The sequence below is a fragment of the Triturus cristatus genome, chromosome 2_1, assembly GCF_964204655.1.
Source record: "Triturus cristatus chromosome 2_1, aTriCri1.1, whole genome shotgun sequence".
Classification (NCBI taxonomy): domain Eukaryota; kingdom Metazoa; phylum Chordata; class Amphibia; order Caudata; family Salamandridae; genus Triturus; species Triturus cristatus.
In genome coordinates this window covers 484369980-484397833 of record NC_140581.1, presented here as the reverse complement: position 1 = coordinate 484397833, position 27854 = coordinate 484369980, and the positions used below count along the sequence as shown (strand labels likewise).

The following is a 27854-nucleotide window of genomic DNA, read 5'->3' as shown; positions in this document are numbered from 1 at the left end:
CAGTTTTCCAAAATGTACTAATATGTTATTATTATGAGAGGACCTTGGTGTGAAAAACACAGTAAGAATGGCAGCTTTGAATCTGATTAGTTTTTGGCTAAGACAGATGCAGGAGTCTATTAAGAAGGGTTTTATGTTCTTCTAAAATCTGATCATGCTTTTCAATTGCCTTGGTTTAGATATATAAGAGACACATTGATCAGCCCTGACAAGACATCATCGTGGTTAGAACCTGGAAAACAGCCAAAAAAGCATGATCTTAGTCGTAACTCCTTAACGGGAAATGGAAGGTTTGCATCAGAAGAATGAAATATTAGGTTCTTCCTTGGATCTGATGTATATACTACATTCAGTGAAAAAATACAAAAGTTAAAGTGAAGTTATGGTTAACATCAGTTATAGCACCTGAATCTATGTTTGAAAAAACGTGAGAAATTCAAATAAAAACCACAGTTAAAGTGTAGTTATGGTTCCTATTTAAAATTTTAAAAAACACTGCAATTCACAAGCTATTGTTATGAGCCCAGTCCGTAACTTTTACATCAGCCATGGAAACCATAATTCACACACCAAATGTAATGCTCATGACCTCGCCCTTAGTAAAACAGATGCAATTACAAATGTTGTAAATTATCTTTCAGATGAGAAAACATAACACATTATCCTTACCACTTTGACAGAGATAGCTGTGATTGTAAAGCATCATTACTAAGTGTGATTAAGCGCTTTCATTTAATTACATGTTGCTTTTAGGTGTTATTTATTGGTAAAAATCTTGTGAGGCCATAACCATTGCATTTGGTGTTTACAGTATGGTCTTTGGTCATGTGCCGCAGCATACTTGCCACAGGTTCTTACCTGCAGCCAAACCTTCCTACCAGCATTATGAAAACAATTGGGCACCTACAATTGGATTCAGAAAGCTCAGGTGTGCCACGTGGAGTAGTGTGAGCCTACAATAAATTGCCATTCCTTATTAAATCAGCACTGTTGCCAACATTTTAAATCCAACACTCAAACAGACACTAAGAATTTACACTTTAATTCTGGTGTTAATGTAATACAATTTATAAAATGTGTAGACTACATTAGGTTTTTAGTTCCTAATTTCAGTTATCTAACTTGTAAGTACTTAAATGTTGATGTAAGGTAAACAGAAATAATTGTAATGGAAAGTACTTAACGCATGGCATTTTGTGTAAATATCCTGTGCAAACAAGAGGGCTGTGTAATTCAAGCTCTGTGTTACCGCATCACAAACTCTGTCATCACCATATCCTTTCTGAGGACATAGCAGCATAAAACTAGCTCCTACATATGACCCGGATGTCACGGTACTACATCATGTGTTGAGACCTCATTCAGACACTAAGAATGCTGACCTGGAACAGCGGCTCACATCAGGGACCTGGGGGGAACTAACATCGTGGTACTCCAGTGGTTTGAGCTGCTGTCCTGTCTCCATCATTGTCACTCCTTGCTGCACAGATAGCTGACCCATAGGACACTTTGCACCCCTCCTGCTTTGCCCTAGCTCACTCCACCCAAGGCACCAATGGAAATGAACAACCACTATCCTCCAGAGGCAGAGGCGCAACTAGAGCCAAATTTCGGGGGGCTACGAACATTTTCGGGGGGGCTGACTCTTCCAGCAATATGCAGAGTGGAGATGCAGGGGCTCTAAGAAGGGGTGAAACGCAACAAAGCCACGTCAACACGTAAATGGTCTTTTAAAGACCAGTGAAGTACTCGGTGAGGCTGTGTGTGGGCCTGGGAAGCTGTCTCAGCCCGGGCTGACACAACCGACAGGGGGGGGCTGAAGCCCTTTGAGCCCCATGGGCGTTGCGTGCCTGTCCAGAGGTGAGGACTGGTTATGTGCGTAGTGACAAAGGAGAATGATCGCAGCACATCAGAGGATGATATAAAACCAATCCTACTTTAAATGAGCAAGAGCTTATAGACCATACATATGAAAATTGGCACTCTCGTGGTGCAGTTCATGCCACCCAATTAGATACAATTTCAGATGCCACTGAACTGAATATATATGACCTCAAAGACGGTCTTAATAACTTTAAAGAAACTGTTCTTAAAATGGAAAACACCCTGACTGAGATTAGGTCCAAAAATTAGGACCTTGAGGCAAGATCGCAACAAAATAATATTCGTATACTTGGATTACCCAAATCCTCAGCATGGGCAGGGTTGATGCTTTTGTAAAGACTTTATTAATTGACATATTTGGCAGAGGCTATTTCTTGGATGCCTTCACAGTACAACAAGCTCCTCAGAATTCTACAGAGTTACATGAAGACTCCTCGAGATTCCGCGGAGTTCCATGAATGGGCGGAAATCAGCACGTTGCACTGTTCGCACTGATTTTTAGCACTGGAAACCAGTTCTGCGCATCACGCGGTGCGCCTGAGGGCATTGCTGTTGTTGGTTTTGCTGCTGCTCGAGTAGATTTTCTAATGGTTGTGAACGCCCCCGACCACCAACTGTAGAGAAATCTTGCTGGGTGCCCTCCTAGCACTCAAAAATCGTGTTATGGGATGCGAATTCGCACTCACCAACTTACCATTGGTGAGCCACGTGCGAGAAGAAACTCCGCCACATGGAGGAATTTGGCCGGAACTCCCAGAGTAGGCAAAACTCTGCCAACTCCACAGCCGTAGAAGAATTAGTTGCCCCCCTCTAATTATGAGTTGTCCAACTCAAGCAAGTTTGTTAGAACATGCAGTCCTTTTAAGACTGCAATAATCCTTAAAATGAGAAAAAAAGTCATGCAGAGTATTTTCCGTTCTCAAAACTAGAGCAGTAACATTGACATAGAGAAGACACCTAATTGGTCTACCCTTAAGTAAAGAATATCTCTTTTCAAAGGAATCAGTTAACTGGCAAACCATTAATAAATATATTCTCTCTCCATCCCTTCCTGTCTTTCCTTTTCACTCTCTGTCCTCTTCCTTGGTCTCTCACTCTCCTTTATTTCCATCCTTATCTCTCCCCTTCTCTTTCTTAATCTTCTTCTACCAATGTCTCTTTCTCCATCTCTTCACTCTTGCACTCAACTGTTACAAATTCGTTTTTTTCTTCAATTCTCTCGCCCTTCTCTTTACTACCCTTTACACCCCAACCTCTTGCATTTTCTATTCCACCCTCTATTGTTTCTCACTCTCAACTGTCTGTCTTTCTTGCCTTTTTCTATCTCCTACTCTTTTTGTTTTCCAGAAGGCCCCTCATTTCTCCCCTTCCTTTCCCTCTATGTAGCTCTCTGCTTTCCATCTGTAAATATATAATACTTCCTATTAGGTACAGGTCTATCAGCTCAATAAAATTTGTGTTAGAGACGGGGTCTCTAGTTGGCAGAGGTATGCACCCTCTCCAAGTAGGGACCACCTCTCTAGTCAGGGAAAGCTAGATACCCACTAAAAGAAAACCTGTGCTCCCCCTCTGGTAGCTTGGTACAAAGCAGTCAGGCGTATCAAAGAGGCAATGTATAAAGTATTTCTGCAACACACACACACACACAATAATACAATGAAAATACCACAAAAAGACACCACGCAGATTTAGAAAAATAGAGAATAATTTTATAAATAAATGAAGACCAAAATGAAAAAAATCCAATAAGTAGAAGTTGAGCTATGAATTTGTAAGAATAAAAAGAGTTCTAGCGCTTAGAAGCAATGCATGCCAATGGGGGTTATCTGGATGCGCTGGACCAGGGCAAAGTCAACAGTTCAGGCCAACCGCGATTCAGCGCAGGCTAGGGACAGGTGAACAGAGTACCTTGATCCTGGTCGCAACAGCGAGATACAGGATGCAGATGAGTGATGCGTTGATGTTGGGCCCGCACTCAAGGTGATGCGTTGATTTTCTTCACGCATTGGCTGCGATGCGTCGGTTCCATTGAGTGAAGTGCCAGTTCTGAGTGTGGCTGTTCCAAAGACGATGTGCCAGGTTAATCCACGCTGGAGGGGCGATGCGTCGATCTTCTTCCGGCAGCAGCGGCGATGCATTGGTTCCGAGGCAGTGGTTCCAGATGCGATGTGGCAGTTCCAAGTGCAATGCGCTGGTTTCTACTCCCGCAACAGGGTCGATGTGCCAGTTCTGCTACACACAAGATGGAGATGCATCTATTTTTCTGGTGCAAGTACCTGGGTCCACTTCCGGTGAACCAGGAGTCTCAAGCAACAGGAGGCAAGCCAACACGCCCCTGGAAATGACTTCAGTTGCAAGGAAGAGTTCAGCTCTCCTCAGCAGGGTCAGAGAGCCGTGGGTAGCAGGGCAGCACAGCAGAAAAGCAAGCCTTCCAGGTCAGCAGTCCAGCAGTCAGTTCTTGATGCAGCCCTGCATTTCTTTTGACAGAGTCCAGTTGTAGGTCCAGAAGGGTCTAATTAGGTGGGGTCAGAGACCCAGTACTTTTACCCAGTTGTGCCTTTGAAGTGGGAGAGACTTCAAAGAAGGGTCTTTAAAGTGCACCAAGATCCTTTCTTCCCAGTCCTGCCTCCAGAGGGGGTAATCAGCCCTTTTATATGGGGACAGGGCATGGTCTATTCAGGTGTGTCGGCTACTCCCTCTCTTCCTGCCCAGGAAGAGCTATCAGAATGCAGATGAGTGCGCCGACACACCTAACCTTCCTGTGTTGGTGGCTGTCTAGAGAGAATGCACAAAGTGCAGCTATCACCCACCCCAGACGTGTATTGGAGACAAGCAGCTGGCACACAGAGCTGTAAGAGCAGTGAAATCTCCACTTTTTAAAAGTGGAATTTCTAAAATAGTGATGTTAAATCCAACATTACCAGTAAAGAGGATTTATCATTACCATTCCAAAGATATGAAACATGATACAGCTACTCATTTCTAATTAGGTATTGCAGCTTAACAGTGTATTAAGGAATTCCCATTGTTAACTGTTGAGAAAAGTAGGCCTCACAGTAGTGAAAAAGGGATACTTGTGTGGGTGGCACAATCAGTGCTGCAGGCCCACTAGTAGCATTTAATTTACAGGACCTGGGTATATGGTATACCTCTTGATAAGGGACTTACAAGTAAATTAAAAATGCCAATTGTGTATACACCAATGTTACCATGTTTAGGGGAGAAGGACATGCACTTAAGCACTGGTCAGCAGTGGTAAAGGGCTCAGAGTTCTAAGGCCAACAAAAAGAATCAGCAAAAAGAGGAGGTAAGCAAGCACAACGTTTGAGGAAAGACCACCTTAATGCTGACAGATCGAACAATCTTTCTTATTGATGTACATAAGTTAAGAAAGGGCATGGTAGTACGCACCAATCAATCACGTTAGTTCCACTGGCCACATTAGAATGTCTTACTGGGGTTCAAGTAGGCCTCGCTCTCAAGGAGTCTTGGTCACTGGTACACAGTGTGTGTTTGTAAGGATATCTTACTCTACGACAAAGGCAGAGGGGACATGTATAAGTAATATCTCTGCACTTTAAGAGCACAGCAACTTGATGACAAATGGAAAATGAGTCTGCATTGTCAATCTGGTGCAAGAAACACATGTATTTTTTTCCCTCTAAGAGCCGCTACATTAAAGCAGGACAACTATTGATGGTTTGCACAAGTCCAGCTCTGCACCCATTGTATATTCAGAAAAGGAGCACAGTGCAGCTGTTACTGTCAGGGACATATCCAACTATATAGCTCCTCTTTATCAAAGAAAGGCCCTCAATGTATCATCAGCCTCTCTGCATCTAGGTGAGGTGCCCAGTTCACTGACAGCTCCTACTGTCCAGCCCTTCTTGATTTGGATGAGCTTTTCAGGACAGTGATTAGGCACTGTATCTCTTTACCTAGGAGAGGGTCTCAGTGTCGGGATATACTATTGTGATACTGGAGTTATGTATCCAGAGATTGAACAGGTCAGGGAAACGTGTTTAATAGAATTGTGGCAACCTTACTAAGACGTAATGGTCTTGTCCTGTTAAATGCACTGCAACTCTATGGAGAACAAATATTCCTCTATTAATAAAATAATAGTATATGATGCCCCCCTATCATAGGTAGAGCACTCCTGCAGTGAGGTGTCAGTTTTCCTTCACTGATGCTATTGGTTGTTAAGAAAGGCTTGTAATGTCTTGTTTCAAAGCAGCTCTGGAGAGATGTGATGCAACTAGTCCACTAAAGTGTATTAGTCCAGCTGAGAAGCCCCTGTGCACTGTCATTAAACACACAGCAGCCCTGTGGGCAAATAATGAACTGTTTCATAAAAAGTATGGCAGACTTGGTGATAAATTCTAGTAATGTCTGGTAACAGGTATAGTCAGTCAAAAAACTTTATTTCGGCTGTCAGCCATAAAAGTTCATACATCACAATACTTTAAAACAATAAATATAATAAAAAGATACAACATTAAAAATGTGAATAAAAAGGCATGTAAGCATACACTTGGGCCAGAACAGCAAATTCATCACTATGTTTAAAAGGAAATAGTGCAGAAATATACCTTATCGTGGTATTAAGCGTCTTCTAATTAACCACATTGAAAATAAGAATTTAGCTATCGCTGTGACGAATAAAGGAGATGGGTCATACTTCAACAGCCTGAACAAATCTCTATAATTCCTAACCCCCAAGTTTTTAGCGAGCTGGATAATCCATTTTCTACGGGGGATTTTGTAGGCTGTACAGAAGAATATGACGTGGACCTCTGTCTCTTCATCAACACCGCACCCAGGACAGGGCTGTCTACTAAAACCAACCCACTTGCTTGTTCTACAAAGGAGGGGGAGTGATCCATGTCTAAATTGCATGTATAGTTTCTTGGCGATTAACGGGTGAATCAAGTCTAGTGCAGGCTCAAAACTATATCCGATTTTCACCTCGAGAAATGCCGAGGTCAGATTAGCTCTATTCTCTGTCTGTAGGGCCTGCATCAAGTTATGTTCCTCCAAGGCTTTAGCCAGAGTCTTTTTTGGGAAGATAGGGCATGACTCCTCAGATGTGTGCCAAAGATCTTCTCTCCCGATTGCCCTCAAAGATTTTTTTACATACGCTAGCCACGGGATGGCACCTGCCTTTGGGAGCAACAGAATAGATTTCAATTCCTCCCGAAAGTTGACAAGTTCAGGAGTGCTCCATAAACTACGCCAGTACATGACCGGACGTGAGGCTACGAGGTCGGCAATTGGGTGTATGCCCAGATCCATCCTAAGAGGCTGCATGGGGGTACTCGTGGGTAGTGCCAATAATTGTCTAATAAAATGATTTTCTGACTTAGATAAAATCTGGACCATATTATGGCACCAAAGTTCAGCACCGTATAAGACCACCCCTCTCGCCTGGACCTTATATACCTCTACTAATGGGCTGATTAGCTTTAGTGGGCTGTCTTTATGCATCTTTAAGATGCCCCCTGTTATTTGTGTAAATTTTAGATTTGCTTTTGAAATCTGGGGGCCCCAATTCATTTTATTATTAAGTGTCAGGCCCAAGTAGTCAAAAATGCTCACCCGTTCTAAGTGCAGGCCATCCAATTTTGGCATGGGGCGATTTGTGGTGTCCGCATGAAGAACGATATATTTGGTCTTGCTCACATTGATGACCAGGTTCCTTTTCCTGCAGAATGAAGCGAATCCATCCAGGATTCTTTCCATCCCCATTGGGGTCCTGGACAGGAGCAAGGTGTCGTCTGCGAACATTAATGCAGGTATTTTCCTGCCCGCCAACCTGGGTGCGTCTACATCTCTTATGGCCAGGAGGTCCTCAACCAGCCCGTTTAAAAAAAGAGAAAAGAGGGTTGGCGCTAGTACGCAACCCTGCCTGACTCCCTTCTCAACTCGGAACGGGGAAGTTAGTTCTCCGTTTAGGCCAAACCTAACTCTGGCGAAGATGTCTTTATGTAAGCGCTCTAGTAAATGGCATAAATAGAGGGGCACTCCCATCCCTTCTAACAACTCCCACAACTGTCGGCGATCCACCATATCGAAGGCAGACTTTAAATCTACATAAGAGAGATAAAGGCTGCCTCCTTCTAAGATAATGGATTTCCAGTGGATCATCTGTAGTCTAAACAGTTGGTCTATTGTTGACATTTTAGCTCTAAAACCCGCCTGGAGTGGTGTTAAAATGTTGGAGTCGTCCATCCATACTTGGAGTCTCCCTAGTATAATACGCGCAAAGATCTTCTGGGCCACGCCGATTAGGCTGATCGGCCTATAATTTGCCGGATCAAGGGGTGAACCCTTTTTATGTATGGGTATAATCTCGGCACCGGCCCATGTCGGTGGTAACGGCATTCCAGCCAAGATTGCATTGAAAAGGGCATATAGATAAGGAACCCAGATGTCCGGCTCGCTCTTATATAGATCACCTGGGATCCTATCTAAGCCTGGGGCTTTGTTTGGAAGAACTTTGCTCAAAGCCATTTTAACTTCTGCAAGCGTGCACATTTGGACCACCCCCTGGTAAGGGGATAAGGTTTCGTTTGGCAAGGGAGAAGGAACATCTGATTCTGATAGTTTAGAGGCGTAAAGGTCTTCAAAGTAGCTACACCATATTTCCTCCCCTAAGTTAGGTTGGACTGCTTGCTGGGAACCTGATGACCCCATTTTAACCAGCTTCCAAAAGGACCTCGAGTCCCTTTTCTTTAGTGCAGAGGAGATCTCCTTCCATCTGTTTACTTCCCATTCTTTTTTGGCTTCTTCGGTGACTTTCTTAAAGTATACCCTCCCTTCCTTAATCGGTGTCTTATTTCCCTTTTTTAGTTCTAATAGAAGGGCTAGCTTAGCTTCCCTACAGGGTTTGTTATACCAAGAATAATTCCCCCTCGCGGCCGCCGGTTTCATGCTGGTTTCCCGATGGAAATGGGTCTCCAAGCTACCGCAAAGTTCTACATGTGTAGATCCTATCATGGCCTGGTCTAGAGAGCCCTCACCCATAGCGGCTTCGCCCAGTGTCCTCTCCAAGAGGGGGTAGATCTCCCTGTACATATCTCTTAGCTCCGTTTGGGATTGGACAATCTTCTCCCATCTGACTCTTCGAGCGCCACAGGTTGTAGCCAGGGCCGTTAGAGGGATCAAGTCTTTACCGGGATGTGGGCTGTTACTAAAGCCCTCCATAGTTGCAACAATGGGGTTATGGTCACTTTCGCATCGTTGCTTTACTTGGAAGTCCAGGATCCTGGACCACAATCCCAAGCTAAGCATTAGATAGTCAATAATGGATGTTTGACCATTCCTTTCAAAGGTAAATTTACCTGGATTGTCTGCCGGAAACCTTCCATTACATGCCCTTAGAGAAAAAGTAAGAGTTAGCGAGGTAAATTGGAGGACCAAAGGTGTCCAAGCCCTCGTGGTATAAGAATTACATAAGGGAATTGCCCATGCTTGATCCTCTTCCTGTGACACTGGGGTTGTTAGCCCATTCAAGGGTTCATAGTGGCAATTAAAATCGCCACCGATTATCAGGTGGTCTGGGTTTGTGAATGAGCTCAGAAATTTCTCTAAACTGGAGAGAGTACTGGAGACCTGGCCATTATTCACTGGGCGGGAATAAATATTTATCAGACTCAACTCGTGGTTATCCCGAAAAGACATAGCTAGGCACATGATATCAATCGAGTCAGTGATGGTTTTCCTGATTGCACAACCCAAATGTGTTCGCACCCATATGGTCAGCCCTCCTGATGGCCTCCCCCGTTTGGCCCTCACTGCCGGTTCCCAATAAGTAACGTACCCTAGGCGGTGGTAGGGCCTCAATGCCCATGTTTCCTGGAATAGGCAAATGTTGTGTTCATCTATGAACTCCCCCCAATCGGCAGAGTTCAACAGGGAGGATAAACCCGCCACATTCCATGATAAGATTTTTAGCCCCTCAGCATGATTGACGCAGTGAGTATCTGAGTATATATGTTGGGGGGTAGCGTTGTTTCCTGATGGAGTACCTAGATTTTCCCTGGTGTTATCAGTTTGCCCTGGAGGTATAGGAAGCCCAGGGAACAACAAATGACTGAGAGGGATATCAGAGTGGGTCTCAGTTAACTTTGGGTTAGATATCTCCGTTGAATTCGACCTAGTTTGCTCGTGTGTCCCTTTTAAACGGCTTTCGTCTGGCTCAGGGGTCAGGGTCAGTACGGGGGCGCTACAATCACCCCCCTTGGTTCTCAGGGCATTCTTAACCTTCCGGGATAACCCTCCATCATTCCCTGTACTAGCCTGGCAGTAAGGTGATACCTGCCGACTAGCCCCCCCCTGCATAAAGTCACTGGGTCCAGCATCAATAGCTGGCAACAGTCAATCAACACAATCAAGCAGGCTAAACCTATTGTGACATGGTATATTAAAGGGTAGATCATGAGGGTCTGCCTCTGGGATTCCATAGGTGCCAAATCCCTTCCCGCCTGTGGCCCCATATGTTCTCACTGTACCCATCCTATGGTTGAATGCTTCCAGCGGATAGAAGTGTGATAAAAATGATGTTTGAATTCTATCAACTATTCTAGGCCACCCCCCATCCCCCAGGTGCTCAACCACCATTTTGTCCCTAAAGTTTACAACAATACAATCTCCCCTTATGGTTTTCACACCCCGGCCTACCCACGGCACTCTGCGCACCATCATAATCTCCCCGTTTAATTTGGGCGGGAGGGGTCTATTTACATTCAGCCAGTGGATTACCTTGTACTTCAGGGACAAGTATGGTTCGGCTCTATCAGGGGGGAGTTCAGGAACACCTGTTAGAACCACAACATATGGACTGCACTCTGGGGGCAAATCAATTCTCTGTAGTTTCCTAGATCTTGGAGAAGTATTTTTATTAGGGTCAATAAGGGATGGGGATGTAGGTTGCTGTGGATGCCGCCTCAGACGGCTAATATCTCCTGAAACTTGCACGTGTTGGGGAGAAGGAGGAAGAGCAGTCCTTCTAACTATATTAGATGGCATATCCCTTCGAGTTGGAGGTAGGTTACAGGGGGGAGTATGGTCGAGGCCCGACCCGCTTAGTCTATCAGTGGGTGGGAGAGCGGGTTGTCGGCAAGAAGCCTTCTGACCCAACGGAACCATTGCCACAGGGTTAGGATTAGTGGGATTGGCCATCAGCGCTATTTTATCTTCCAATATGGATAAACGCTTGATTAGGGGGGACAGACTCCCAGCAATTACAGATTCCATTTTTGCCCAAAAGGCATCATTAATTAGACCCCGTGTATCCTCCTCCCCTATCGATGTAAGTGTAGAGGGGACTTCGGTGTCCAGCGTAGAGCCTCTGGGTAAATCAATTTCCTGGATCGAGTTATTAGAGTCTGGGTTTGTGTTAAGCGTACTCTTTTGTTTTTTCCTAGAGGAGTGTCTCATAGGGCCCCCTTCGCGTTTCTTCCCCTTAGTGGGTAGTGACTTCACTCCAGGACTCTTGTTTCTTACACTCGGGTCCGACATAGACCTTGTGGTAGCGAAGTTAAAGATGGGAGCAGATGAAAGGAGCTCAGAGCGTGATGGATTAGGCTCTCTAGGCTTTGCTACGGATGGAATTGATGGAATAGGACCGACAGAGGAAACTAAATCGGTTATCAATTGCTCATCTGATGGACCATCTACGTGCGGAACCAAGGAGTTATCAGGGGAGGGTACTAGCATAATGTCTCCCAATGAAGAGCGTTTTCCCGAGAGGGGGTCCAAGGATAGACGGCGTTCAGTGGCAGCAATCTCATAGGCGAGGACATTGCTTGCACGGGTGATGAAGTTACCCAGGGTCCCCACAATATTACAGCCCTTAGAAGCCAACCTCGTGGATCCAGTAGCCATATTACTTTTACCAGGAAAAGAAAAGAAGAAAAAAAGAAAAAAAAAAAGAAAAAGAAAATTTAAGAAACCAAGCCCGGATTACCTATAGCTCGTTCGGATCAAATATGTACTATTAACAATGGTGTCAGGCCCTGAAGCTACAAGACCTCGGGGGGAACAAATCAGAGAATATGCCCGGCCTGGCCTTGCACGGCCTTGAACGTGCTCAAACGGGCCCGCCCTTGGCCCGCGCGCGTCCCGCGGGGCGGGAGCTGTGCAATGGATTTATGTCCTACCACTCATGGCACAGGTGCGGCGAATGGTGAGTCCCGCTTGGCCCCCTGGGCGATGAAGTCCTCTCAGCAAACAAAATCAGCAACCAAGGTCACCAAATGGCGAAGCGGCTCCCGCGCAGCGGGAGCGGCGAGCTGTTTTAAAGTCCCTGGGCACAGGTGCGGCGAATGGTGAATCCCGCTTGGCCCCCTGGGCGATGAAGTCCTCTCAGCAAACAAAGTCACCAAATGTGCTTAATGCTTTATGCCGTAGCCCCACTCCCCGCTGATTGCTGTGCAGCTAAACTGTTATGCAGCCGGGCTGGATGTTGCTCTGGCAGGTTCCAGGCATATCGGGTCTGTCAGGTCTGAGCTCTCTCCAGGACCCGCTCCTCTCCCAAGCTTTTCAGCGCTCTCCCGCGGCTCCTGATGCTCGTGACCCGCGGTGCCCTGGACCCCCGTGCCGCCGCGCGGCTCACCGGGGCTTCCTGCAGCCTCCTGCGGCTCTTGATGCGGCTCCGGTTCGGCTCCCGGTTCACGGAGCACGGTTCTTGGCCCCCCGTGGTTCTACTCTGTTGTCGCTTACAGGTATAGTAGATATCAAAGAAGGGGGGGCAGGAGCTGTATTTAAACAGGTCCTGCACACAAGCTTCAAAGAAGAACTGAGTATCAAGGGGGTGTGCAGTTCCTAACAGGAGGTGCGGGGAAGGGAGGTCTTTCTTCGTGATGCCCTCACACACCCCGAGGGATGTAATGCTTCATCATTGAGCAATTCTCTTCGTCAAGCCCGCGCTGCTTTGCCCCACGAGCTCCGGTAAAAGGGGCTCTTTGGCGGAAATGTTTTGAAGAAGCCATAGGGTGCTTGCGGGTGTGAGGGCAGGGTAGTGCACAGGTAGGTGGGTTAAAATAAGTCTGGAGCAGTACTATTCTGATATGATTTATTTGCTAAGGTAGCTCCAGCTTAGTACCGCATCATACCGCGTCAGCCCTTTAGGAACATTGCATCCACTTAGGGCTTCAACACATTTTAAATTAAGCTGGAGCCACCTTAGCAAATAAATCATATCAGAATAGGACTGCTCCAGACTTATTTTAACCCACCTACCTGTGCACTACCCAGCCCTCACACCCGCACGCACCCTACGGCTTCTTCAAAAGATCTCCGCCATAGAGCCCCTTTTACCGTCGGGTATTGCAGCGCCGGCCCGACGAGGAGCATGGCCCAATGATGAAGCATGACATCCCTCGGGGTGTGTAAGGGCATCACAAAGAAAGACCTCCTTTTCCCGCACCTCCTGTTAGGAACTGCACACCCCCTTGATACTCATAAAGGTATACTAGCCCTACTGTGGAGTGTCTATAGTGGTCCATTTAAGATTTAGTGGCCCTGGTAAAAGGTGTCTTTCAACCCCCATTAATAGTGCATAAATAAACATGCCTACACTAAGACCCTCACATACACTGCCCATTTAAAGGTCAGCAAGGCACAGGGTGAAACATGGGCAGTATATGTCTTCACAGCATGTGTTGTGAAAAGCCAATTTCATATATGCATTTAAACTGAGTGGGGAAGTGTCTTTGTTTGGGTTGAAATCTACCAGACTGCACAACTGTCTGGTTGCACAGATATATTGAGGACATGCGAAAAAGCTTCCCTAGGAATTAATTTAACCCATTTTACCATCGACTTTACATTTTGTAACTCACAATTGCTTACTTTCTATTTTCTGGTTTTATTTGTTTTAGGCTGTTCAGCATGTCTTTGTCTCTACCATGGAGCATAGCCTGTTTACTACCTCTCTGACTGGCTCCTTGTATTTGTCCACAAGTGCTCGCTCTCTGGGAACCCTTTTTTTTCATTTTCGTGAGGCACTCCACAACAGTACACATGTTTTCAGTTGTCTCCTGTGCATGGTAGTTCACATTAAAAGTGCTGTATTTCTTTGAAAAGGCATCCTGTCTCCTGCCTTTCTGCTCAACTGATTATACTTACTCCGCCACTACCAGTTTCTTAGTTTTGGTCAGTGCTCTTTACTAATAGCATGGCATGAATAATCCTCTTCCTCAATAGCACGCCTATGCCACAGGTGCTGAAAGTGGGGAGTGGGGGTGCTGAAGCACCGCCAAAATAACCTTGCTCGAGTTCAGAAGTGAATGAGAAATAAACAGACCTTTAAATTTTGTTTTTATCTTATCATATTTGCAGTGCATTCTAAGACAGAGGTCAAATGTTTAGCACTGTCTTCGGAGGGAGGTTGGTGTTACTTTTCTTTCTCTGATTGCAAACAGAGGATTTATGTATTTGTATTTGTATTTGTATCTGGGTTTTGTATCGCGCCAACTCACCGACAGGTCTCAAAGCGCTACTGACCAAGTACAGAACAAAGATGGAGGAGATAGAAGGTAACGGGTCTAGCAGTTTGTTGATGAAGTGGGAACGCGTTCTTGAAGAGTAGAGTCTTCAAGGCCTTCCGGAAGCGGAGGAGATTGGGCTCTCTACGAAGAGCCTCTGGCAGCTTATTCCAGTTGATGGGGGCCTGTACTGAGAACGATCTGCCTCCTTTGGTCGTCAACTTAAAGCGTGGTTGAGACAATACGAAAGAGCCCGACGATCGCAAGACGCGTTTGGGTTCGTGGAGCTCGAGCCTTTCCTTTATATAGGCTGGCGCCTGTCCATGTAATGCTTTATGGCAGATGCACATGCTTTTGAACTCCACTCTCTGCTGCATGGGTAGCCAATGTAATCGATGGAGCAAGGGGGAGGCATGGGTCCTCCTTGGAACTCCAAAGACCAGGCGTGCTGCGTCGTTTAGAATGACCTGGAGACGGCTGATGGAATACTTCGGAAGGCCGAGGTACAGCACATTTCCATAGTCAATTCTAGACACTATTGTGGCTGACACGATGGTTTGCAGCATATTTCTCGAGAGCAGGGGGGCAAGTTTGCGTAGTTGCCTGATTAAGTTAGTACAGCAGCCAACTACAGCAGAGACTTGATTAGCCATTGAGAGATCTTGATCGATTTTCATCCCAAGACTCTTGACATTGGGGCAGGATTTAGGGGCAGGGCCTAGCTCTTGGGGCCAGTATAGATCACTCCAAGGGGACACAGCAGTTGAGACAACCAGGACTTCTGTTTTATCCGGATTGATTTTCAACAGATTAGACGACATCCAATTCACTGTGAAGCGTAGGATGTCTTTGGCCTCTGATTGTGCCGATGAAGTGTTGTCGATGCTCAGCAGTAGCTGCGTATCGTCGGCATAGTTAAATACTTTGCACTTCATCTTAGCCAGCGACTCTACCAGTGGTTGCAAGTAGAGGTTGAATAGCAGTGGCGAAAGCGCTGACCCCTGCGGAACCCCACAAACTAACCTGCCCACCTCTGAGACCTGGTCTGCCAATTGGATCCTCTGCGTCCTTCCTGTTAGAAAGGCTGTGAACCATTTTAGCGCCTGTCCCCCTATCCCGAACCCGGCCAGCCTACCCAGGAGCAGTGCATGGCTGACAGTATCAAACGCTGCTGAAAGATCTAATAATATCAGCGCGCATGGCTTTTTACCGTCAGCCATGCACCTTAGCTCATCCAGTACCGACAGCATTACTAGCTCCGTGCTATGATGTGCGCGGAAACCTGCTTGCCGGTCGTGGAGAAGGTGGTGACATTCCAGGAAGGCTGACAAGGACTTAAGTACATGTTGTTCTAGTACTTTTGACAGGAATGGTAGCTGGGATATTGGCCTATAATTCTTCAGGCTAGATGGGTCGGCTCCCGGTTTTTTTATCAAGGGTCTGACACATGCCTCTTTAAAGGTGGATGGCAGAAGTCCAGTGGCTAATGAGGTGTTTAAAAGGTCTAAGATCTGATCCTCTAGAAGCGGTATTGCCATCCGAAGGGTGTCAGGCGGGCAGGGGTCCGCAGGGGAGCCAGATTTAGTGGACGCTACTAGTTTCCTCAGAATACTAAGGTCAATGTGGGGAAAGTCAGTGAAGTTAGGAGAGGGTGAGTCTGGGGGGGGAGGTTGTTCGACAAGAGGGACTGGGTTGTTCTTCTTAATCTCAGACAGGATGGTCGCTACCTTACCCAAGAAGTACCCTTGAAAGGTGTCACAATCAATCTGGGTATCAGTCTTTTCCTCTTTCTTGCTTAACTCCTTCAGTATTTGAAAGGTCTCTCTCTGTATGTTGGTGGCATTCTTAATACGCGTCTCATAATACTCCTTCTTTGTTATAACAATAAGCTTTTTGTAAGCTTGGAAAGACTTCCGGTATAGCTCCCTGTCAGTGGCCCTTTTAGATTTCCTCCAGCATCTTTCGAGGTAGCGAAGCTTTCTCTTGTTTTCGCGTAAATCTTCAGAGAACCAAGGGGCTCCTTTCTCTACCCCTTTTATTTTTTGTACCTTTTCAGGGGCTAGTTCATCAATGGTTGACCTAAGGGTAGTTGTTATCAGGTAGTACTTGGAATCTAGATCGGTGCTATCAACAGGAAGTGTAGAGTTCTGAATGTACTTGGGCATGGTCTTGGATAGAGTCTCGACATTCACCCTTTTCCATTGGCACACTTTTTTAGTTTTAACGGGTAGTTTAACCTGGCAGATCTCTTGCGGTAAATCATATAAAATAAGGTAGTGGTCTGACCAGAGACAAGGTGAGACGCTGGTGATACATGCTTTTGGGGATGAAGACCAAACAAGATCTAAGGTATGGCCTTTAATGTGGGTTGGAACTTCCACTAGTTGTTTCAGTCCAAGAGTAGTCATGATGGTCTGTAGCTTCTGGGCTGATAGGTCTTGAAGACTTTTATCCCAATGGACATTAAAATCACCAGTTACCAGAATGTTTTTATAACGTGTGCAAAGATCTGAAATGATTGGATGAAAGAGATCGTTGAACCCAGGTGTGCTTTGGGGGGGGCAGTATACTGTTAGGATGATGAGGCAGGAGTTGTTCATAGTGATTTTTATACCCAGTAGATCAACGGTGTTGGTTGTCTCAGCTAGGATCTTTGTTACCCTAAATGGCTTTTTAAAGATCGTTGCTACCCCCCCACCCCGGGTACCCTCTGGTCGATTGTGCCACACCATGTCATACCCGCTGGGAAGGGCAGCAATGATATCCGGGGAAGAGGCATCACTCAACCATGTTTCAGTGAGTGTCAGGATATCAATAGTCTCATCCTGTAGCAGGGTAAAGATCTCTAGATGATGTTTCTGCAGCGACCTGGTGTTAAGGGTCGCTAACTTCACAGGGGCTAAGAGGCTATAATTCTTGCACCTAGAGCTATACAGGATGTTAAGTTCTTTGAGTATGGCACCTGTACTCGGAGATAGGGTATATCTGTCGGAGTTCAGTCCTAGAAGGTCCGCTGATGTATAGCAGGTGCGTGTGCCAGAGTCCCTATGCCCTAAGCCCGGTCGTGCGCGGACGGGCGCAGACGGGCGCAGACGGGCGCAGACGGGCGCAGACGGGCGCAGACGGGCGCAGACGGGCAGGACTCTGGCACGACTCCGGCGCAGCTCTGGCGCGTCCGCTGATCGCGTCCGCTGCGCGGAGACATCCTAGCCCGTTTTTATAGCGCTGACGATGTCCTGGCTCACCTATCCCAACCCAAGATGGCCGCCAAACTCGACGCCCAGCGCTCTCGGCCTCGCAACTCAGGCGAGAGTGGGACTGGAGCTGGAGGGAGGGGGTAGGGGTGAGAAACCAGGCGCTGCTGAGCTCTCAGGGGTTATGGCTCCTCAACAGCACGCCCGCCGCGAAACATTAAAATTCACGGGACAATATTGTTGGGTACTGGGATATGAAATGAAAGGCTGTAGGATGGTATTTGTTTCTAGCACTCAACAAAAGTTAAATGCCACTAAATAAACTGTACACATATTTCAGACTATATCAGAATTTGGAAAGGGCAAATAAAGGACATTTTTTTGTAATTCTGAAGTGTGGTGGAGACAAATATTTTAATACCATCAAAACAAATCAATACACAAGGTGATGCCGATTTCCGCACATAATGCTTTGTGTAGTGTGGGAGTTTATCAGTAAAACTGATTGTCTGTGCAAATGTAATGGTCATTTCAATTGAAAATGTGTTGTCTGTAATGGCAGAGCGCTACCACTCCTCTCCACAACATTCTGCTCCACTCTATGCCACAATACTCCCCACCACTCTATGCCACTCCACTCTATGCCACTTGACTTTCTATCACTCCACTCTTAGACACTCTACTCTACTCTATGCCACTCCACTCTACGTCACTCCACTCTATGACACTCCACTCCACTCTACGACACTCCAGGACACTTTACTCCTGTCTACGCAACTCCACTCTACGCCACTTCATACCCCAGCCAGTAGTGCACTAGGAGGCACGTTTTCAGAGTGGTTGAGAAAGGGGACGGGGCCTCTGACGAGCTCTCAGCAATCCCACTGCGTGGGACTTACTGGTGGTAACAGGAGGGGTTCTTGGCCCCCCAGACCCTGAGCATCCAAGAGGACTTCCTCTCCCAACAAGTAGTGCGCCAGGAGGTGCATTTGCAGAGTGGTTGAGAAACTGGGTGGGGCCTCCGACGAGCTTTCATCAATCCTGTTTTGTGGAACTTACTGGTGGTAACCATAGGGGTTCTTGGCCCCCAACAACCCTTGACAGCCAAGGGGACTTCATCCCCCAACCAGTAGTGCACCAGGAGGTGCATTTACAGAGCGGTTGAGAAAGGGGGCGGGGCCTCTGACAAGCTCTCAGCAATCCTGCTGAGTGGGACTTACTGGTGGTAACAATAGGGGTTCTTGGCCTCCAACCACCCTCAGCAGCCAAGGGGACTTCATCCTTCAACCAATAGTGCACCAGTAGATGCATTTGCAGAGTGGTTGAGAAAGGGGGTGGGGCCTCTGACAAGCTCTCAGCAATCCTGCTGTGTGGGACTAACTGGTGGCAACAGGAGGGGTTCTTGACCCCCAACGATCTTCAGCATCCAAGGGAACTTCATTAGGGATGGCCGAGCAATACTCTGTTCGCCCACGGAACTCTGTGGAATTTGGCAACGTTTTTTGGCAACTTCGCGGAATTCTGTGGAGTGAAACTCCGTGAGCTCCATCCAGGCATACACTCTACTCCATTCTAGTTTACAAGACTCTACTCCACTCCACTCTATGCCACTGTATGCCGCTTCACTCCTCGAAATTCCAGTCTACAAAACTTCACTCTATGACACTCTACTCCATTCTATGCTACTCTGCTCAATGACACTCTATTCAACTGTATGCTACTTCACTCCACTACACTACACTCCGCAACACTCTTTGTCACTCAGCTCTACAACAGTCTTATTACTCCACTCTGTGCCACTCCACTCTATGCCACTTCACTTTACAACACTCTACTCCACTCTACACTACTCCACTCTATGCCGCTCCATTCTATGACACTCTGCTTAACTCTATGCCACTCCACTCTACTCCACTGCAGTCTACGATACTCCATTCTATGCTACTCTCCTCTATGCAACTAACTTTTAGCCATGCTGAACAGAAGCCCCACTGGTGTACAACATGGCTAAAATACATTGACAAAGACAATAGGTCTCACCTATACGAGATATATTGGCTTTGCAAATGCATGCTTGCATAGTGGTTGTAACACTGAGCAAATCACGTCCGGTCTAGCTATCTGCCGACAATAAATGATGGGGGCTCCTGCTGGCAGGGATTTACCACCTACAGGAGTCTCTCTCCCTGCTGCCCCAAGGGACAAATAAGAAAGGCTAAGATATGGAAACAGAAAATACTGCCTTCTAGAGTTTAGATCAATAAATGACGAGCTTGGCAAAGCTAGTAGATCTGGCTCTTTGTTTAATAAAGGCCGTCAAAGCCAATACGTCTGTCATGTAATGGAAAATGCAAACTAGACCTGTCAGCATCAGCAGTGCTTCTTCATGTTGCATGTTCAGTCTTCTTAAAGACTGTTTTCATTTAAAGGTGACAAGTTGTAGAGTAAATCCTGGCTGGGCGAAACACCTCTCCTCGGATAAATGGGGGTGGGTGTCAAAACCCATACAGTCACTCCCCCGATAGATACACCCATGAATACAGAGCAGTCTTATTTTTCGGTTTGTCTAATGTATGTATTGCAGAGTGTGAAATTGTGTAGCTATTTTCTGTAGTGTTTTCTATTTTTCCACATGGTATGCTCTTCCCTTTATCCCCCCTCCCCTCATTCCCCTTAGTGTTAAGATCCAAATGTAATGTTTACTATTGACAGTGGAAGCTATGAGAGGCAGTTACTGGGGGAGAACCTGTATGCAGCTGTGGCCAGTTTCTTCTTTTCTTGAATGACCCTTATAATTGAAGTTATCCATTTCACCCTCTTTGGGAATGCTCTACTACTACAAAGGAGTCTTTACACAGGGTGAATGCATTTCGTTTAAATTTACGTTTTCATCAAAGGTTTATTAGATCATTTGGGTTGGGTGCCTGTTGGCTATATATCAACTTGGGCGGGCCCCCGAAAACACCAGCTCCCCGCCCAAACTCCTCCCGAGATATTCTGAACAGGCATTATTTTGTCAGTAAGACATAGTAAAAATATGTTCAAAATGTAAAGAATGCTATTACTGTCTTCTTGTCATTAATGTTCGTTACCAGCTCATACACCATAAGCCATTGATATCAACAAGTGAGCAAGGATTACTACTGTAAAATGATTTACTTCAATTGATGCTGTGCCATTGCTTCATCCCGATGCATGATAATTATGTGGTTTGCAATATTTTAATGACAGCGATTTTGAACCGTTTTTGTCCCACTCCCTAAAACGCTTCGGCGAAATTGTCACACAGAGAATATAACGTGAAATGAAACCTCAAACTATATTTAGGAACATCTGTTGCCTATTTCTTTGTCCAGACATCATGACGTCATTCCATGGCACCTTCAACATCTGTGTTATTATTATGCACGAGGCTGCGGGCCTCGCCCTGACTGTGTATCTGTTGTTTCTTCGCCCCTTGTCATTGCCCGATGCCGGGCCTCAAGAATGCGGCTTCATTTGTGTTTTGGGTGTACTTCCATTGTCCAGGAATCAGCATGGCATGCCACTTCTGACAGAATTATTCATACTTCCTTGGCACGAAACAAAGACTTTACTACGACGGAACATTTTGTTATGAATGTCTCTGTTGTTTATAATATCTGAAACAATGCCGTCTCTCCCTTGAGACGTCTGTTTTTCCCAGTCGTAGGAAAGAAAATAGAGCAGTTTGGCTGCCGGCTGGCGGATGCTGCCGCAAGTACCGCAGGTCTGTTGGCATGGAAAGCATGCCCGGGCCGGCGCACCGAGAAAGCCTGGATCCGAAGGAAGGCAGCACTGCCTTTAATCTGTGACGTTATTAGGGACAAATTGAGTTTCCTGTCTTGTAATCCAGGGTGATTTAGAGCTGGCTTGCCGTGACTCGGCGCAGCCTTGCGCGGTAGTGTTGGGTCTCTGCCACATTGCACACGACGCGGCGCGAGGGACGGCGGGGTCGGGATTTCCCTAGTTAGGTCTGACTTCTGTGGACTTGGTTCGCGCGCCGTGTTCTGATACCGAGCCCTTGATCTTTCAGTTTGCCGGAAGTCCCTCCTTCGGATTTCTCGTCGGCCTCGATCGGAGACAGCGCTTTCCTTCGCTTGGACCATCAGTCTGGTGTCCTGACACTGACGTTTAACCACACGACCGAGCACTCGCTGGAGGATGACATCAAGCTATCCAGGAAATGCCTCTGGGACAGGGCCTTTCTGAGCAAGGTATGTGCAGGTGAACCAACACACGTCTGTTTATTAATGTCTCTGCTACATTCAGCACAGCTTCTTTCTGTTTGTTTAATGAGTCACATGTGTCTCTCACTCAACAGCATGTAATCTAGCATCCTGGGAGAAAACTTTGCTGAATAAAGCAAACAGTGGCGCACTACAGCACAGATCGTATTTTATTGGTCTGTTACACTTTTTATTTCTTTTGCTTACGGTGAAGGCTGAGTGATTATACACCTGATGCCCACATTTTTTTTTTTTGAAAATTCTTTTTATTGCCATTTGTTGATATAAACATACAGACATTACATTCCGTACAGGTAACTGTGACACACGTGCAGCAGAATAGACCAACATCAATATAGAGAGTACGTTTGCGTCTTATTCCGCGTAGATGCTGCATGTGTTGTAGCAGGTCTTCGCCAGTAAGAAAAACTGGGGGGGAGAACTAAACTGGGAGGTGCCATGGGGTTCTTAGTGGTTGGGCCAGACGTATGCTGTGAGTCCGCGAATGCCTACTCGACAGTGCAGCTGCCTCTCGCTTAGACACCTGATGCACACATTATCAGAAATGTTCAGCCGCCATATAATTTTAGCAGCTGTGTAATTACAGAAGCGAAAGGTAGGTTTCAGGCAATCCATAACCATGTTGCAGCAGGAAACACATTTTACAATGCTACTTATGACGTATCAAAACTCATATGGTGGACTACTGTCCCTGTGTCGATTTAATCTCATAACTATTGACAGACAATCGCCGAGCCACACCCTTACAACATTGCCAGAACGTTTATGTTCTATCATCATCATTATGTTTTAAAATGAACTTCTATATATACTCGTCTCTCTATCGAGGGTTTACATTTACATGATGGCTATTACTGCTGCTATGTGTTGCTCGCTATGACCGGGGCCACTGAAATTTTGCAGCAGTGGAGGATCAAATTATGTGCCAGAAGTGACAGAATTATGCGTCAAGCCAAGGAATGGAAAATGAGGCAGAATCCTTTTCTGTTATAAAATAGCTTTGCAGAACAGTACACAAAATATCATATTGTATGTATCGCATAACAGGGTACTATGGGATTCAAGATATGGGACTTGTGAATCTCCTAGAATCTTGACGCCCGTATAAAATAACTGCAACTTGGAGAAGGTGTAGGCTGGGAATCTGGAGTCTCGAGTAGCAAAGAGACAGACTATAGTTACAATAATATTTAGGGAACAAATGTTGAAAGGTACCTTTCTATATATTTTTTATACCTTACTCTCTATATATGTACCTTGGTGATAAATCTATCTTCAAGGCACATGGGTGTGGGGGCAATAATAGTACCTCCTTCTGTGCCCATACCTTTTGATATTTTGTCCTTCAGTATTCATCTGACCCATCCAATGTTTCATCTTACTCATCTCCATTACCTTATTGCTGTACTGTTATCAACACTTGGTGTTTTATGTTTTAATACGTTAATGAGATATGTTTTCTACACTTTTTAAAACTATCTGGTTCTGGTGGCTCAGTGGACTAAAGCAGCCACTGCAAGGGCCTGTGTTCGACGTCATGGTCACAGGTTCAAATCACGGTGGGACAAATCAGCCTTTTATCCATCCGAGGTCGATAAAATGAGTACTGTTGGGTAACAATAAACATCTGTTATTCAGCGCCAGGGCACCTACGGGTAATCGTGAGCTTTACAAATACACCTATTATGTTATTTCGACCCTCACGAACCGCCAAAGGCAATCAGTGTTAAACATACTCTCATAACATGTAAAGCGCTCTGATACCTTTGGTTCTAGCTAGCGCTATATAAAACTCTACAAAAAAAATAATTCTATTGCGTTAACAATATTCTGTCCCATCAATATCCAGGATTTAATGTTCCCTGCTGCAATATTTTTATAGAATAGGGTATATACACAGAACATATGTGATGACCTCTTGACAAAGCCAATAAGCCTGTTTTCATCAAAATGATACCCCCCTACATTGTGATGTTCTTTCTGTTACAGAGGTGTGGGGGTACTTTGATGTTGGTGGTCCTGACCCACTAGGGTCAAATGTGATCTCAGAATCTTTCCAAATGATTTTGCATCTGCCCGATGGATATATCTGTTAATTAGTGCATAGTATTTAGTAGTGTGTGTGTGTAGTAAATCTACTTTTCCTTTTTCGAAGATAAAGTCCTGACTGGAAAATGATTTATTGAGTGGTGTTGTTGCATGTCAATAGATAGAGATCACTAGTCCACACCACCTTCCCTGAGTAAACCTTGGACTGCTCTGCTTCGCTACCCTGAAAGAGTCAAGTGTTACAATGGGGAACTTGGTTCTCAGTACGGATACATCTGTGGACCTTTTACTTGCACAGACCTCACATCCTGTCAGGGCCAGTTTTAGGGCAGTGCGACCGGTGCAATTGCATCTGACGCTGACTTTGGTGGGGGCGCTGTGTTTAAAAATAACTTATGGGTTTAAAGCATGTGAACTCCCTTGTGCGTACAGCATTTTTTAAGACAACAATAAAAATGTCAAGATAACTCTGGTGATTGTTACTGCGGGTGAGAGATCGGATTTTTTTCTAGTGGCAGTTTTTACGCATTGCAAAGTAGTGCAGAGGGATAATGTGCCTGCTACAAAGAATGTATACCATGCAGATCACAAAACTAAGTGTGAGTGAACTATGAGTAGCGCTTTATTTTTTTAATGTATGTCAGAGATGGGTTATGGAGAGGAAGGGGCACTGTTGGATGTGGTAGTAAGAGAATTTGTGGAGCAGGAGGGGGTGTCAAAAAGACTCACTCCAAGCACCACCAGCACTAAAGCTGGCCCCTCATCCTGTGCAACTAATAACCCAATTTCCTACAATGTGAATGAGCAAGTTGTTGATTTGCACTTTTTCTTAGGTACAAACAGCTCTGGTATATAGTAGATCCAAAGAGAAGATGAAAAGAATATTGAAAATGATAAAGCAATTTTAGACCAATTTCTTCTCTTCTTTTGCCTGCGAAAATCATGGAAAGAGAGGTGATTGCTAAACTATATAAACACATTGAATCAACCAAATTATTGGATTCATCTCAATCAGGCTTGCACACACAATACAGAATAAAGCACTAAATCTGCTTTGCTTATCGTTGCAGAGGTAGTGTACTAAACTCTAGACAAGGGCCCTGAGGCAGTCCATATCTTGTTAGACAGGGCATTTGATATGGTGCCCCATGATATTCTATTACACCGTTTTGTACAGGATTGGGATCAAAAGAAAAGCTTGGGAGTGTTTCTCTTATTTTCTAGGACGTCATGTCCAAATTGTAAAATTAGGCACATTTGTCTCCACTCCACAGCAATTAAGAAGGGGAGCACCTCAGGGCTCTCCCCACTGAGCCAAGCTTGTATAATGGATTCATGATCCCTTGGGCTTCCTTGATTAAATCCTATGGCTTTTTATTAATAAAATGTGCATTCCACATGCAGATTGTGCTCTCGTTTAGGGATGAACCGCATTTTGTGACAGAATAACACCAGTTAGGGCTTTTACAGGTGTGTTACCGATGAATGGCAATGTGCTAAAATCCTCCTTCTCCATGTGGACCTCCTGATGGTGGCGAGAAGAATTAGGACAGCTGCCATCTCTAGTAGATTCAGTTAAAGGCCTACGAATTTATGTGGACAATAAGCTCTCTTTTGGACACAAATTAATAAAGTGATCTCTTTCTGTTTTTTTTCACATTTACTTGCTTCATAAAACCCTCCCCTACCTTCCAATGAATCACTGGAAAACTGTGATCCGGGTGATAATTCATTCTCACTTGGACTGCTGCAATAGACTGCATGTGGGTTTAACCATGTCTTTGACTGGTAGATTGCAGGCAATCCAGAATGTCACAGCCGTCTCTCTATTCAAAAACAGATGAGAGAACTTCACTGGCTCCCTGTTCACAAGGAAGTCAAGTTCAAAGCAGTGTGCCTCTGCCACAGGTCTATATCTGGCAAGGGCTCCCAGACTACTAGAGCACACTTCAAACCATACTGCCCTGTCTAAGGGCTAAAAGAAAGCTGCTATGAAACCAAACCTGAGGGATGACTACTGAACGAGAAGCAGAAACAGTGGCGGAGAGTGTGTGTGTTCCATAGTTTGCTATTCAGCAGATGCACCCAGACATTGAAATGAGTGAATGTGGGGAACAAGGCAGAATACAGTCCCTAGTCTGAAGATTGGAGATGGCAGCATTTTGTCGTATATATATATGCACGAGGCCTGGCTTGTATCGGGCATGTAGAATGGGAAAGATGTGTTGCACAGTGACCATAAAAAATATAAAACATGGCAAGGGCCAAGTGGTGCATCAGCAGGCAGGTGGGCAGTGTGACACTGGTTGACCTCCAGTGAAGAACAACACGTTGAAAGTTTAAAGACAATCTTTCACTGAGTGAGTCCGAGCAAGGTTAGTCTCTTTAAAGGTGGCGAAGGGTGCACTGTCCCATGTGCTATTTGTGGATGTCTGCACTAGCATGCCTCCCACATGTTGGCAATCACCATTATGACGGAGGAGGAATAAGGACATTAAATGCTGTCTGAAATGCAGTGTCCTTCTCTCAGTGGGGAAGGACAGTTAAGGTCTCTCATGCAATAAGCACATCTGCGCTGGTTTTGGACACAAGAATAGAAGAGGTGAAGGTGCAGAGATTGTTGTTATAGAACCCTCAAGGACAAATTTGTAATTTACACGATACAAAAAAATGAGTTTTTCCAAGGAGGACATGACTATCTAAAAACATCATCACAATTCAAACTGTATTTCCTATAGAAACTGTAAAAAAATGATGATGAGATTGAGAATGAGATAATTTTATCAGATGGAAATGGTTTTTAAAAGTTCTTTTTAAATGAGTAAATAAATATTTTTTTTGAATTACATAAAATTTGAAGTTGGTGATATTTTTAGATAGACATGTCCTTAAAAGCTCTTTTTGTATCTCATCAATTATGACCAGTGTGCTTTTCTGGTTCATATTTCAGTAGTAGTGATTTAAAATGCCAATTTTGTGTATGAAATTTGTCATTTCACATACTTTATTAAAGCAGTGAATGTGAGACTGACATCGAATTGCAATTGCTCTTTCTAATATTTTGAGAATAATGTCTTGTGTGTGTCGGGTTGAGATACATATTTATTTAATGAGAGTATTGCCCTGTATTTGAAGGTGCAAAGGATATTTTGTGACTTGTTTGAGAGATTTGTGAGTACATGTGAGTGTGAAAGTGTATGTGAGGATGTATGTCAGGCAATATGTTTGTGCTGAAACGGGATATAGGTAGTATGCTTTTAGTGTGGGGAGCAGGGGGTGCATGGTGTAAAACACTGATGTAAGTCTGCAAGGAATGTATGCACAGTTTAAGTGCTGGAAGAGAGAGCTGGAATTCCCCTATGAAAAAGGTTTAAGGATTGCGTGGTGATTTTGTGTTGCTGCAGGTCATGGTGTAACTCTTTAGATGGATAAAGGCTCCCGTATTCAGAGTGTGTGCCTTCTTTGGCTTTGTTAGCGCCTTGGAGCATTTACAACTGCTCTTTATAGCTTTGTGTGACTACCAGTGACCAAAGATGAATTGAGTGCATGGAAGATGGTACTGTAAACCCGCTATGACAATGCGGGAAATGGTGTGTTGGACTTAGATTGACCACTCAAGTGTAGTTTGTAATTTGTAAAGCGCATAAAATCAAAAAGGCATCAAAACAATATAACCGACAAGAGCAAATGGGGAGACCAACAAAGGCAATTATGGTTGTGAGAAAAGCCAAGTTTTCACATGCTTGCGAAACGTGGAGTAAGAATTAATGCTAACAATATGTGCAGGGAGAGTGTTCCATCTCTTGGCAGCTGCCACAGAAAAGGCACGCTCCCCCATCACGCTTTCCTAAAATGGGGTAGAGTCATTTTCCTCTGACCAACCGATCTCAACTGTCTGCTGGGAAGATACCAGTTGAAGACAGTTCTTAATAAGAGCCCTGCTGGTTGAGGGCCTTATAAACCAGGCA

At 45.2% G+C, this 27854-nt stretch overlaps 1 protein-coding gene across 4 annotated transcripts in view; it reads left to right on the top strand.

The window, feature by feature from the left end:
- ARHGEF28 (Rho guanine nucleotide exchange factor 28) overlaps nucleotides 1-27854 on the top strand; it is a 1067585-nt gene that overhangs the window by 523992 nt on the left and 515739 nt on the right. For all 4 annotated transcript variants that reach the window (XM_085632328.1, XM_085632327.1, XM_085632325.1 and 1 more), the window contains exon 6: nucleotides 21624-21804. In XM_085632328.1, the coding sequence (XP_085488454.1) occupies nucleotides 21624-21804 (181 nt within the window). The remainder of the gene's footprint in view (nucleotides 1-21623; nucleotides 21805-27854) is intronic.